This window comes from Bombina bombina, chromosome 8, assembly GCF_027579735.1.
Source record: "Bombina bombina isolate aBomBom1 chromosome 8, aBomBom1.pri, whole genome shotgun sequence".
NCBI classification, from domain to species: Eukaryota; Metazoa; Chordata; class Amphibia; order Anura; family Bombinatoridae; genus Bombina; species Bombina bombina.
This window is the reverse complement of record NC_069506.1, coordinates 27,901,995-27,916,721: the sequence shown is the minus strand read 5'-3', so window position 1 is coordinate 27,916,721 and position 14,727 is coordinate 27,901,995. Positions and strand designations below refer to the sequence as shown.

General features: G+C 41.8%; 1 protein-coding gene across 1 annotated transcript in view; it reads right to left on the bottom strand.

The window, feature by feature from the left end:
• The window catches only part of EIF4G3 (eukaryotic translation initiation factor 4 gamma 3), a 477,611-nt gene that overhangs the window by 87,013 nt on the left and 375,871 nt on the right, over nucleotides 1–14,727 (bottom strand). The window contains 2 exon segments of the mRNA XM_053690236.1: nucleotides 14,071–14,307; nucleotides 14,666–14,727. The exon segment at nucleotides 14,666–14,727 is cut by the window's right edge and continues 28 nt beyond it. Coding sequence (XP_053546211.1) covers nucleotides 14,071–14,307; nucleotides 14,666–14,727 — 299 coding nt within the window.

Genomic DNA, 14,727 nt, shown 5'->3' with positions numbered 1-14,727 from the left:
AAGACAATATCCTAGGAATCCTAACCTTACTCCATGAGTAACTTTTGGATTCGCACCAATATAAGTATTTACGCCATATTTTATGGTAAATCTTTCTGGTAACAGGCTTCCTAGCCTGTATTAAGGTATCAATTACTGACTCAGAAAAACCACGTTTTGATAAAATCAAGCGTTCAATTTCCAAGCAGTCAGCTTCAGAGAAATTAGATTTTGATGTTTGAAGGGACCCTGGATCAGAAGGTCCTGTCTCAGAGGCAGAGACCAGGGTGGACAGGATGACATGTCCACTAGATCTGCATACCAAGTCCTGCGTGGCCACGCAGGCGCTATTAGAATCACAGATGCTCTCTCCTGTTTGATTCTGGCAATCAATCGAGGAAGCAACGGGAAGGGTGGAAACACATAAGCCATCCCGAAGGTCCAAGGTGCTGTCAAGGCATCTATCAGGACCGCTCCCGGATCCCTGGATCTGGACCCGTAACAAGGAAGCTTGGCGTTCTGTCGAGACGCCATGAGATCTATCTCTGGTTTGCCCCAACGTCGAAGTATTTGGGCAAAGACCTCCGGATGAAGTTCCCACTCCCCCGGATGAAAAGTCTGACGACTTAGGAAATCCGCCTCCCAGTTCTCCACTCCCGGGATGTGGATTGCTGACAGGTGGCAAGAGTGAGACTCTGCCCAGCGAATTATCTTTGATACTTCCATCATCGCTAGGGAGCTTCTTGTCCCTCCTTGATGGTTGATGTAAGCTACAGTCGTGATGTTGTCCGACTGAAACCTGATGAACCCCCGAGTTGTTAACTGGGGCCAAGCCAGAAGGGCATTGAGAACTGCTCTCAATTCCAGAATGTTTATTGGCAGGAGACTCTCCTCCTGAGTCCATGATCCCTGAGCCTTCAGAGAATTTCAGACAGCGCCCCAGCCTAGTAGGCTGGCGTCTGTTGTTACAATTGTCCAATCTGGCCTGCTGAATGGCATCCCCCTGGACAGATGTGGCCGAGAAAGCCACCATAGAAGAGAATTTGTGGTCTCTTGATCCAGATTCAGAGTAGGGGACAAATCTGAGTAATCCCCATTCCACTGACTTAGCATGCACAATTGCAGCGGTCTGAGATGTAGGCGTGCAAAGGGTACTATGTCCATTGCCGCTACCATTAAGCCGATCACCTCCATGCATTGAGCCACTGACGGGTGTTGAATGGAATGAAGGACACGGCATGCATTTTGAAGCTTTGTTAACCTGTCTTCTGTCAGGTAGATCTTCATTTCTACAGAATCTATAAGAGTCCCTAAGAAGGGAACTCTTGTGAGTGGAAAGAGAGAACTCTTCTTTTCGTTCACCTTCCATCCATGCGACCTTAGAAATGCCAGTACTAACTCTGTATGAGACTTGGCAGTTTGAAAGCTTGAAGCTTGTATCAGAATGTCGTCTAGGTACGGAGCTACCGAAATTCCTCGCGGCCTTAGTACCGCCAGAAGAGCACCCAGAACCTTTGTGAAGATTCTTGGAGCCGTAGCCAATCCGAATGGAAGAGCTACAAACTGGTAATGCCTGTCTAGGAAGGCAAACCTTAGATACCGGTAATGATCTTTGTGAATCGGTATGTGAAGGTAAGCATCCTTTAAATCCACTGTGGTCATGTACTGACCCTTTTGGATCATGGGTAGGATTGTCCGAATAGTTTCCATTTTGAACGATGGAACTCTTAGGAATTTGTTTAGGATCTTTAAATCCAAGATTGGCCTGAAGGTTCCCTCTTTTTTGGGAACCACAAACAGATTTGAGTAAAACCCCTGTCCATGTTCCGACCGCGGAACCGGATGGATCACTCCCATTAGTAAAAGATCTTGTACACAGCGTAGAAACGCCTCTTTCTTTATTTGGTTTGTTGACAACCTTGACAGATGAAATCTCCCTTTTGGGGGAGAGGATTTGAAGTCCAGAAGATATCCCTGAGATATGATCTCTAACGCCCAGGGATCCTGGACATCTCTTGCCCAAGCCTGGGCGAAGAGAGAAAGTCTGCCCCCCACTAGATCAGTTCCCGGATCGGGGGCCCTCGATTCATGCTGTCTTAGGGGCAGCAGCAGGTTTTCTGGCCTGCTTGCCCTTGTTCCAGGACTGGTTAGGTCTCCAGCCTAGTCTGTAGCGAGCAACAGCTCCTTCCTGTTTTGGAGCAGAGGAAGTTGATGCTGCTCCTGCCTTGAAATTACGAAAGGAACGAAAATTAGACTGTCTAGCCTTAGGTTTGGCTCTGTCTTGAGGCAGGGCATGGCCTTTACCTCCTGTAATGTCAGCGATAATTTCTTTCAAACCGGGCCCGAATAAGGTCTGCCCTTTGAAAGGTATGTTAAGTAATTTAGATTTAGAAGTAACGTCAGCTGACCAGGATTTTAGCCACAGTGCTCTGCGTGCCTGAATGGCGAATCCGGAATTCTTAGCCGTAAGTTTTGTTAAATGTACTACGGCATCTGAAACAAATGAATTAGCTAGCTTAAGTGTTTTAAGCTTGCTTGAAATCTCATCTATAGTTATTGAGTCAAGAGTCTCTTCCAGGGACTCGGACCAAAAAGCGGCCGCGGCCGAGACAGACGCAATACATGCAAGGGGTTGCAATATAAAACCTTGTTGAACAAACATTTTCTTAAGGTAACACTCTAATTTTTTATCCATTGGATCTGAAAAGGCACAGCTATCCTCCACCGGGATAGTGGTACGCTTAGCTAGAGTAGAAACCGCTCCCTCCACCTTAGGGACCGTCTGCCATAAGTCCCGTGTGGTGGCGTCTATTGGAAACATTTTTCTAAACACAGGAGGGGGGGAAAAGGGTACACCGGGCCTATCCCACTCCTTAGTAATTATCTCTGTAAGCCTCTTAGGTATAGGAAATACGTCAGTACTCGCCGGTACCGCATAGTATCTATCCAGCCTACATAACTTCTCTGGGATTGCAACGGTGTTACAATCATTCAGAGCTGCTAATACCTCCCCTAACAGTACACAGAGGTTTTTCGAGTTTAAACTTAAAATTAGAAATGTCTGAATCCATTCTATTGGGATCAGAACCGTCACCTGCAGATTGAAGCTCTCCGTCCTCATGTTCTGCATACTGTGACGCAGTATCAGACATGGCCCTATTATTAACAGCGCACTCTGTTCTCACCCCAGAGTGATCACGCTTACCTCTAAGTTCTGGTAATTTAGACAAAACTTCAGTCATAACATTAGCCATATCCTGTAATGTGATTTGTAATGGTCGCCCTGATGTACTCGGCGCTACAATATCACGCACCTCCCGAGCGGGAGATGCAGGTACTGACACGTGAGGCGAGTTAGTCGGCATAACTCTCCCCTCGTTGTTTGGTGAATGATGTTCAATTTGTACAGATTGACTTTTATTTAAAGTAGCATCAATGCAATTAGTACATAAATTTCTATTGGGCTCCACTTTGGCTTTAGCACATATAGCACAGAGATATTCCTCTGAGTCAGACATGTTTAACACACTAGCAATTAAACTAGCAACTTGGAAAAACTTTTCAAAGCAATTTACAAATAATATGAAAAACGTACTGTGCCTTTAAGAAGCACAGAAAAAAGTTATGACAGTTGAGTAATAATAAACCGGAGAAACTATAACATCAAATTCTTTCCGGTAAAAACAGAATTTATGTTTACCTGATAAATTACTTTCTCCAACGGTGTGTCCGGTCCACGGCGTCATCCTTACTTGTGGGATATTCTCTTCCCCAACAGGAAATGGCAAAGAGCCCAGCAAAGCTGGTCACATGATCCCTCCTAGGCTCCGCCTTCCCTAGTCATTCGACCGACGTAAAGGAGGAATATTTGCATAGGAGAAATCATATGATACCGTGGTGACTGTAGTTAGAGAAAATAAATCATCAGACCTGATTAAAAAACCAGGGCGGGCCGTGGACCGGACACACCGTTGGAGAAAGTAATTTATCAGGTAAACATAAATTCTGTTTTCTCCAACATAGGTGTGTCCGGTCCACGGCGTCATCCTTACTTGTGGGAACCAATACCAAAGCTTTAGGACACGGATGATGGGAGGGAGCAAATCAGGTCACCTAGATGGAAGGCACCACGGCTTGCAAAACCTTTCTCCCAAAAATAGCCTCAGAAGAAGCAAAAGTATCAAATTTGTAAAATTTTGTAAAAGTGTGCAGTGAAGACCAAGTCGCTGCCTTACATATCTGATCAACAGAAGCCTCGTTCTTGAAGGCCCATGTGGAAGCCACGGCCCTAGTGGAATGAGCTGTGATTCTTTCAGGAGGCTGCCGTCCGGCAGTCTCATAAGCCAATCTGATGATGCTTTTAAGCCAAAAAGAGAGAGAGGTAGAAGTTGCTTTTTGACCTCTCCTTTTACCAGAATAAACAACAAACAAGGAAGATGTTTGTCTGAAATCCTTTGTAGCCTCTAAATAAAATTTTAGAGCACGAACTGCATCCAAATTGTGCAACAAACGTTCCTTCTTTGAAACTGGATTCGGACACAAAGAAGGCACGACTATCTCCTGGTTAATATTTTTGTTAGAAACAACTTTCGGAAGAAAACCAGGTTTAGTACGCAAAACCACCTTATCTGCATGGAACACCAGATAAGGAGGAGAACACTGCAGAGCAGATAACTCTGAAACTCTTCTAGCAGAAGAAATTGCAACCAAAAACAAAACTTTCCAAGATAATAACTTGATATCAACGGAATGTAGGGGTTCAAACGGAACCCCCTGAAGAACTGAAAGAACTAAATTGAGACTCCAAGGAGGAGTCAAAGGTTTGTAAACAGGCTTGATTCTAACCAGAGCCTGAACAAAAGCTTGAACATCTGGCACAGCCGCCAGCTTTTTGTGAAGTAAAACAGATAAAGCAGAAATCTGTCCCTTCAAAGAACTTGCAGATAATCCTTTCTCCAAACCTTCTTGAAGAAAGGATAGAATCTTAGGAATTTTTATCTTGTTCCATGGGAATCCTTTAGATTCACACCAACAGATATATTTTTTCCATATTTTATGGTAGATTTTTCTAGTTACAGGCTTTCTGGCCTGAACAAGAGTATCAATGACAGAATCTGAGAACCCTCGCTTTGATAAAATCAAGCGTTCAATCTCCAAGCAGTCAGTTGGAGTGAGGCCAGATTCGGATGTTCGAACGGACCTTGAACAAGAAGGTCCTGTCTCAAAGGTAGCTTCCATGGTGGAGCCGATGACATATTCACCAGATCTGCATACCAAGTCCTGCGTGGCCACGCAGGAGCCATCAAGATCACCGATACCCTCTCCATTTTGATCCTGGCTACCAGCCTGGGAATGAGAGGAAACGGTGGGAACACATAAGCTAGGTTGAAGCTCCAAGGTGCTACTAGTGCATCCACTAGAGTCGCCTTGGGATCCCTGGATCTGGACCCGTAGCAAGGAACCTTGAAGTTCTGACGAGACGCCATCAGATCCATGTCTGGAATGCCCCACAATTGAATTATTTGGGCAAAGATTTCCGGATGGAGTTCCCACTCCCCCGGATGAAATGTCTGACGACTCAGAAAATCCGCTTCCCAATTTTCCACTCCTGGGATGTGGATTGCAGACAAGTGGCAGGAGTGAGTCTCCGCCCATTGAATTATTTTGGTCACTTCTTCCATCGCCAGGGAACTCCTTGTTCCTCCCTGATGGTTGATATACGCAACAGTCGTCATGTTGTCTGATTGAAACCGTATGAATTTGGCCTTTGCTAGCTGAGGCCAAGCCTTGAGAGCATTGAATATCGCTCTCAGTTCCAGAATATTTATCGGGAGAAGAGATTCTTCCCGAGACCAAAGACCCTGAGCTTTCAGGGGTTCCCAGACCGCGCCCCAGCCCACCAGACTGGCGTCGGTCGTGACAATGACCCACTCTGGTCTGCGGAAGCTCATCCCTTGTGACAGGTTGTCCAGGGTCAGCCACCAACAGAGTGAATCTCTGGTCCTCTGATCTACTTGTATCGTCGGAGACAAGTCTGTATAATCCCCATTCCACTGACTGAGCATGCACAGTTGTAATGGTCTTAGATGAATTCGCGCAAAAGGAACTATGTCCATTGCCGCGACCATCAAACCTATTACTTCCATGCACTGCGCTATGGAAGGAAGAAGAACAGAATGAAGTACTTGACAAGAGCTTAGAAGTTTTGATTTTCTGGCCTCTGTCAGAAAAATCCTCATTTCTAAGGAGTCTATTATTGTTCCCAAGAAGGGAACTCTTGTTGACGGAGATAGAGAACTTTTTTCTACGTTCACTTTCCACCCGTGAGATCTGAGAAAGGCCAGGACAATGTCCGTATGAGCCTTTGCTTGTGGTAGAGACGACGCTTGAATCAGTATGTCGTCCAAGTAAGGTACTACTGCAATGCCCCTTGGTCTTAGCACCGCTAGAAGGGACCCTAGTACCTTTGTGAAAATTCTTGGAGCAGTGGCTAATCCGAATGGAAGTGCCACAAACTGGTAATGCTTGTCCAGAAAGGCGAACCTTAGGAACAGATGATGTTCCTTGTGGATAGGAATATGTAGATACGCATCCTTTAAATCCACCGTGGTCATGAATTGACCTTCCTGGATGGTAGGAAGAATTGTCCGAATGGTTTCCATTTTGAACGATGGAACCTTGAGAAATTTGTTTAGGATCTTGAGATCTAAGATTGGTCTGAATGTTCCCTCTTTTTTGGGAACTATGAACAGATTGGAGTAGAATCCCATCCCTTGTTCTCCTAATGGAACCGGATGAATCACTCCCATTTTTAACAGGTCTTCTACACAATGTAAGAATGCCTGTCTTTTTATGTGGTCTGAAGACAATTGAGACCTGTGGAACCTCCCCCTTGGGGGTAGCTCCTTGAATTCCAGAAGATAACCTTGGGAGACTATTTCTAGCGCCCAAGGATCCAGAACATCTCTTGCCCAAGCCTGAGCGAAGAGAGAAAGTCTGCCCCCCACCAGATCCGGTCCCGGATCGGGGGCCAACATCTCATGCTGTCTTGGTAGCAGTGGCAGGTTTCTTGGCCTGCTTACCTTTGTTCCAGCCTTGCATTGGCCTCCAGGCTGGCTTGGTTTGAGAAGTATTACCCTCTTGCTTAGAGGATGTAGAACTTGAGGCTGGTCCGTTTCTGCGAAAGGGACGAAAATTTGGTTTATTTTTAGCCTTAAAAGACCTATCCTGAGGAAGGGCGTGGCCCTTACCCCCAGTGATATCTGAAATAATCTCTTTCAAGTCAGGGCCAAACAGCGTTTTCCCCTTGAAAGGTATGTTAAGCAATTTGTTCTTGGAAGACGCATCCGCTGACCAAGATTTTAGCCAAAGCGCTCTGCGCGCCACAATAGCAAACCCTGAATTTTTCGCCGCTAATCTAGCTAATTGCAAAGTGGCGTCTAAAGTAAAAGAGTTAGCCAATTTAAGAGCGTGAACTCTGTCCATAATCTCCTCATAAGAAGAATCTTTATCGAGCGACTTTTCTAGTTCATCGAACCAGAAACACGCTGCTGTAGTGACAGGAACAATGCATGAAATTGGTTGTAGAAGGTAACCTTGCTGAACAAACATCTTTTTAAGCAAACCCTCTAATTTTTTATCCATAGGATCTTTGAAAGCACAACTATCTTCTATAGGGATAGTAGTGCGTTTGTTTAGAGTAGAAACCGCCCCCTCGACCTTGGGGACTGTCTGCCATAAGTCCTTTCTGGGGTCGACCATAGGAAACAATTTCTTAAATATAGGGGGAGGGACAAAAGGTATGCCGGGCCTTTCCCATTCTTTGTTTACAATGTCCGCCACCCGCTTGGGTATAGGAAAAGCTTCGGGGGGCCCCGGGACCTCTAGGAACTTGTCCATCTTACATAATTTCTCTGGAATGACCAAATTGTCACAATCATCCAGAGTAGACAACACCTCCTTAAGCAGAGCGCGGAGATGTTCCAATTTAAATTTGAATGTAATCACATCAGGTTCAGCTTGTTGAGAAATTTTCCCTGAATCTGAAATTTCTCCCTCAGACAAAACCTCCCTGGCCCCCTCAGACTGGTGTAGGGGCATGTCAGAACCATTATCATCAGCGTCCTCATGCTCTTCAGTATTTTCTAAAACAGAGCAGTCGCGCTTTCGCTGATAAGTGGGCATTTTGGCTAAAATGTTTTTGATAGAATTATCCATTACAGCCGTTAATTGTTGCATAGTAAGGAGTATTGGCGCACTAGATGTACTAGGGGCCTCCTGAGTGGGCGAGACTGGCGTAGACGAAGGAGGGGATGATGCAGTACCATGCTTACTCCCCTCACTTGAGGAATCATCTTGGGCATCATTTTCTCTAAATTGTTTGTCACATACATCACATCTATTTAAATGAGAAGGAACCTTGGCTTCCTCACATACAGAACATAGTCTATCTGATAGTTCAGACATGTTAAACAGGCATAAACTTGATAACAAAGTACAAAAAACGTTTTAAAATAAAACCGTTACTGTCACTTTAAATTTTAAACTGAACACACTTTATTACTGAATATGTGAAAAAGTATGAAGGAATTGTTCAAAATTCACCAAAATTTCACCACAGTGTCTTAAAGCCTTAAAAGTATTGCACACCAAATTTGAAAGCTTTAACTCTTAAAATAACGGAACCGGAGCCGTTTTTATATTTAACCCCTATACAGTCCCTGGTATCTGCTTTGCTGAGACCCAACCAAGCCCAGAGGGGAATACGATACCAAATGATGCCTTCAGTAAGCTTTTTCTATGTATCTGAGCTCCTCACACATGCATCTGCATGCCTTGCTTCCCAAAAACAACTGCGCATTAGTGGCGCGAAAATGAGGCTCTGCCTATGATTAGAGAAGGCCCCCAGTGAAAAAGGTGTCCAATACAGTGCCTGCCGTTTCTTTAACATAATTCCCAAGAATAAAATAACTCCTCAAAGCTATAAACTATTAAAAATGCTTATAAATCAATCGTTTTAGCCCAGAAAAATGTCTACCAGTCTTTAAAGCCCTTGTGAAGCCCTTTATTCTTATTTAATAAAAATGGCTTACCGGATCCCATAGGGAAAATGACAGCTTCCAGCATTACCAAGTCTTGTTAGAAATGTGTCATACCTCAAGCAGCAAAAGTCTGCTCACTGTTTCCCCCAACTGAAGTTAATTCCTCTCAACAGTCCTGTGTGGAAACAGCCATCGATTTTAGTAACGGTTGCTAAAATCATTTTCCTCTTACAAACAGAAATCTTCATCTCTTTTCTGTTTCAGAGTAAATAGTACATACCAGCACTATTTTAAAATAACAAACTCTTGATTGAATAATAAAAACTACATTTAAACACCAAAAAACTCTAAGCCATCTCCGTGGAGATGTTGCCTGTGCAACGGCAAAGAGAATGACTGGGGAAGGCGGAGCCTAGGAGGGATCATGTGACCAGCTTTGCTGGGCTCTTTGCCATTTCCTGTTGGGGAAGAGAATATCCCACAAGTAAGGATGACGCCGTGGACCGGACACACCTATGTTGGAGAAACACAATTTTAGCAAAGGATTGCCCCCATTAGCAATGGATAACTAACCCTGAATAGCAGAAAAAATGTACAGAATATAAACGTTTTTTATCACAGTCAAAGCACAATCTCACAGGTCTGCTGTGAGTGATTACCTCCCTCAAACTAACTTTTGAAGACCCCTGAGCTCTGTAGAGACGAACCGGATCATGCAGGGAAGAAAACAGACTTGTGACTGAATTTTCTGATGCGTAGCAAAAGCGCCAAAATAGGCCCCTCCCCCTCACACACAACAGTGAGGGAGATCAGTAAATTGTCTTAAATTAAAGAAAACGACCGCCAAGTGGAAAAAAACAGTGCCCAAAACAATTTTTCACCCAGTACCTCAGATAATTAAACGATTTTAACATGCCAGCAAAAACGTTTAACATCAAATAAATGAAATGTCATTAGAAAGCCTGTTGCTAGTCGTTCCCACTGCAAATTAGGCTAAAGTCTTATGCATACAGTATTATCCCAATGAAGTGCCATTCCCCAGAATACTGAAGTGTAAATATACATACATGACAGCCTGATACCAGTTGCTACTACTGCATTTAAGGCTGAGCTTACATTATATCGGTATGGCAGTATTTTCTCAGTCAATTCCATTCTCAGAAAATAATATGCTGCTACATACCTCTTTGCAGGTTAACCTGCCCGCTGTCCCCTGATCTGAAGTTTACCTCACTCCTCAGATGGCCGAGAACAGCAAGATGATCTTAACTACGCCGGCTAAAATCATACAAAAACTCAGGTAGATTCTTCTTCAAATTCAACCTGAGAAGGAACAACACACTCCGGTGCTGTTTTAAAATAACAAACTTTTGATTGAAGGTATAAAACTAAGTATAATCACCACAGTCCTCTCACACATCCTATCTATTAGTTGGGTGCAAGAGAATGACTGGGTGTGACGTAGAGGGGAGGAGCTATGTAGCAGCTCTGCTGGGTGATCCTCTTGCACTTCCTGTTGGGGAGGAGTTAATATCCCAGAAGTAATGATGACCCGTGGACTGACCACACTTAACAGGAGAAACAACATTTATGCTTACCTGATCAATTTCTTACTTTCCGGGCATGGAGAGTCCACGACCCCGCCCTCTTTTTTAAATATAATTCTGCAGTTATTTTGAGTAAACCTCAGGTACCTCTATACCCTTGTGTTTCTTCTTTTTCCATTTTCCTTTGGCTGAATGAGTGGGGATTATGGGTAAGGGAAGTTACACCCAACAGCTTTGCTGGGGTGCTCTTTGCCTCCTCCTGCTGGCCAGGAGTTGAATATCCCACTAGTAATTGGAATGACATTGTGGACTCTCCATGCCTAGAAAGAAAGAAATTTATAAGGTAAGCATAAATTTTGTTTTTAGATGGAGTTTAATTGATCATTTGTAATGAAGATGCGCTATCACTTACTTTTTAATATAAATAGGAAATATGTAATATCCCCAGCTCCCACCACCCAAGTCAATTTATCTATGAGCTAAAGGTTTGAATTATTGCAAAATCAGCGCTCTCCCCCTGCATTTTGTTGTAGCTAGAGCGCTGATTGAACAACAATTCAGACCGTTAACTCGCAGAAAAATTGACTTTTGAAGTGGGCAGCGGAGCACAAGGTATTTGAATTTCATTTCTATATTAAAAAGTTACAGTGAATCCTTAGATGTGGGCTGAAAAAAATCCAAAAAAGAACAGAGCAGGCACTCCTGGGGTTAGAGTATAGTAAAAATTCAAAGTTTATTAGTGCAAAACAAATAAAACCAGCATAAGCTGAGCGCTCTTGTAAAGCCAAGATAAAGATGACAGACAACAGGCATGGAGGCTGACGCGTTTCGTGCCCCCTAGTGGCGCTTATTCATAGACATAACTATAACACTTAATGAGCCCTCTTTTAAAGGCTGAAAAACTGCAGATACAAACCAATAATGTATCATGAAGTAGCAAGCAGGTCAAACCCACAAAGATGGGCAGTAAGTGCATAAGAAAACAGATCCAATATTTACTTACATTGCATATTAAACAGATAGAATATATGAATTAATACGAATTTATACATACACATACGTGTACACACGCATACATATATATATATATATATATATATATATATATATATATATATATATATATATACACACAGATCTTGAAAATAGAGACTGCAAACAAAACAGCAAAAATACCTAAAAATGTTATATACCAGATATTTTACAGAGGATTTTTATACTATTACCCTAGAGGGATATTATATGTACCATATTTCCTAGGCTGAAGGTACAAGAAATAGAGTAATAGGACTGCAAATAAATAGAGATAAAAAGGAGGGTGAACATGCACTATGATTTATCAATAAAATAATTGATGTGTCACTCCTTGTTCATGCTTATAGGGAGTCTAGTTTTAAACTTCAACATCCAATACAATTCCTTTTTCTCTAAGATCTTGTATTTATTTCCACCTCTTATTGGTAATGTAGCTTGATCAATAATTGTAATTGTCATATCTGCTTTATTTTGTAAAATGATACCCATTAAAATGATTAGCAACAGCAGAATCCTTGTTATAGTTTTTTACACCTCTATTATGTTCCCCAAACCTTTTTCTGATTTCTCTAGATGTTTGACCAGTGTATTGGCATAAGTTACAAGTAGAAGGTAAATTATTCATCAAGCTACCTTACCAATAAGAGGTGGAAATAAATACAAGATCTTAGAGAAAACGGAATTGTATTGGATGTTGAAGTTAAAAACTAGACTCCCTATGGGCATGAACAAGGAGTGTGACATCAATTATTTTATTGATAAATCATAATGCATGTTCACCCTCCTATTTATCTCTATCTATTTGCAGTCCTATTATTCTATTTCTTGTACCTTCAGCCTAGGAAATATGGTAGATATAATATCCCTCTAGGGTAATAGTATAAAAATACTCTGTAAAATATCTGGTATATAACATTTTTAGGTATTTTTGCTGTTTTGTTTGCAGTCTCTATTTTCAAGATCTGTGTGTATATATACATAGGTATGCGTATATACACGTATGTGTATGTATAAATTCGTATAAATTCATATATTCTGTTTAATATGCGAAAGTAAATATTGGATCTGTTTTCTTATGCACTTACTGCCCATCTTTGTGGGTTTGACCTGCTTGCTACTTCATGATACATTATTGGTTTGTATCTGCAGTTTTTCAGCCTATTACCTGCAGGTTGTGCCTTTAAAAAAAGAGGGCTCATTAAGTGTTATAGTTATGTCTATGCAATAAGCGCCAATAGGGGGCGTGAAACGCGTCAGCCTCCATGCCTGTTGTCCGTCAGCTTTATCTTGGCTTTACAAGAGCGCTCAGCTTAAGCTGGTTTTATTTCTTTTGCACTAATAAACTTTGATTTTTTACTATACACCATCCCCAAAGAGTGCCTGCCCTGTTCTTTTTTGTTCTCTGATACTTAGTGGCTTGATTCCGCCACTGCTACGACACTCTGTGATCATAGGAGGTGTTTGGATAACCTTCTACGGGTTCATTTCCGGTACTGAGGAGAAGAGGATCGGAAGCTGCCAGGACCAGCGTGTTTGAAAAAAGTCCAAATTCCCTTTTGACTGGCTGTAACTTTTACTGTCCAATAATAAGTTGACCCTCAAAAAGCTGATCTCTAGACATTTGTAACACCTCTGATTGCCCCTAGAAAACAGTTTTGAGTCACAGTGGACAGAAAAAAAAAAAAAAAAGACTGTGGCATCCTTTCTATATTTTGTGTTTACTGGATTCTTACATTTGAGCAAATAGCTAATCCATAATTTAGTTGTCTCATTCATTTTAGCTTTTAAAATATCTTTTTTTTTAAAGTTTTAAGCTGCATATTAAAAAAAAAAGCACACACCAACAAAAAACACATGAAAATAACATTACAGGCAGTCCCCGGGTTACAGACATCCGACTTAAGTACAACTCGTACTTAAAACAGAGAAAATAGAGCTTTATCGCCAATCCTTCTTTCCAGGATAACCCAAAATACTCAAAATCCTGTTGTCACAAGGACATAAATTGATGTGAAATTTTCTGAACAGGGGCACAGAGAACAAAACAAATTTTTCCCTATGCTATCCAGAACTAAAAAAATGTTTGGCTAGAGTTCCACCTAAAAAAGTGCCTGTTCCAACTTACATACAAATTCAACTTAAGAACAAACCTAGAGAACCTATCTTGTTCGTAACGTGGGGAACTACCTGTACTTAAATTAAATTGAAAACTATACTAAGTTAAAATGTTAAATACTTTGAAAATAAATTAAAAAACCCATTTCTAATTTTATAAAATATAAAAACGTTACAAAATGATATAAATTATAAATGATTTGAGTTGAAGAGAATTTGGTTAGAGCAACACCCTTCACACTCCCAATAGAAATGCTACCATATGGCCAGTTTAGTTTATTTGTATCACTACATGACGACATCTCTGCACCATCAGCTTCTTTTGTACAAAACCCTTAGACTGCAGCTCTCACCTTCGCTTTCTCAAAGTCCAGGTCTTTGCCAATGGTCGTGAGCAGCCGGCAAAGGCACTCTAGGGATTCTTCGTCATGGTTTTTAAGCAACTTAACTACACAGTCATGCATAATAGCTTCGGTCAGCATCTTCAATTTGAAGAGCTCTCCTATGAACTTGATGTTCCCAATTGATCTCCTCCGAGCTTGTCCCTGGCTTCTTCCAACTCGTCCTGCAACCGCCGTCTTTTCCTCTGGCTGAAAATATGAAGCGGATACTAGAGAGTTAATGTGTCATTTCTAAATCATGAAACATTGTTATACAGAGCCCTAACCACAATACTTGTTTTTATTCATCAGTTTCTGTTTTTATGAAGGCACAACCCATAAATTGTAATGATTTTTTTTTAAATTAAAGTGTCACTATTGGTTACATTATTCCGACTCTAACGCTGCAAAATGTACAATATATTTATTTTATGAAGATCGCAAACTGCAAAGGCTAAAGTGCTTAGCAGTAAAATGCAGATGGTGGGGAGGCTCCTGCAAAGCCCCCCTTTTGTGATTTTATGACTGTCACATGCCAATGCAGCTGCACAACACTTTTTTCTATTACCGTTTTAGCTAACTCCAGATCTTTCTGCTTCTTTTCGAATACATCATCATCAGCTTTGTCCT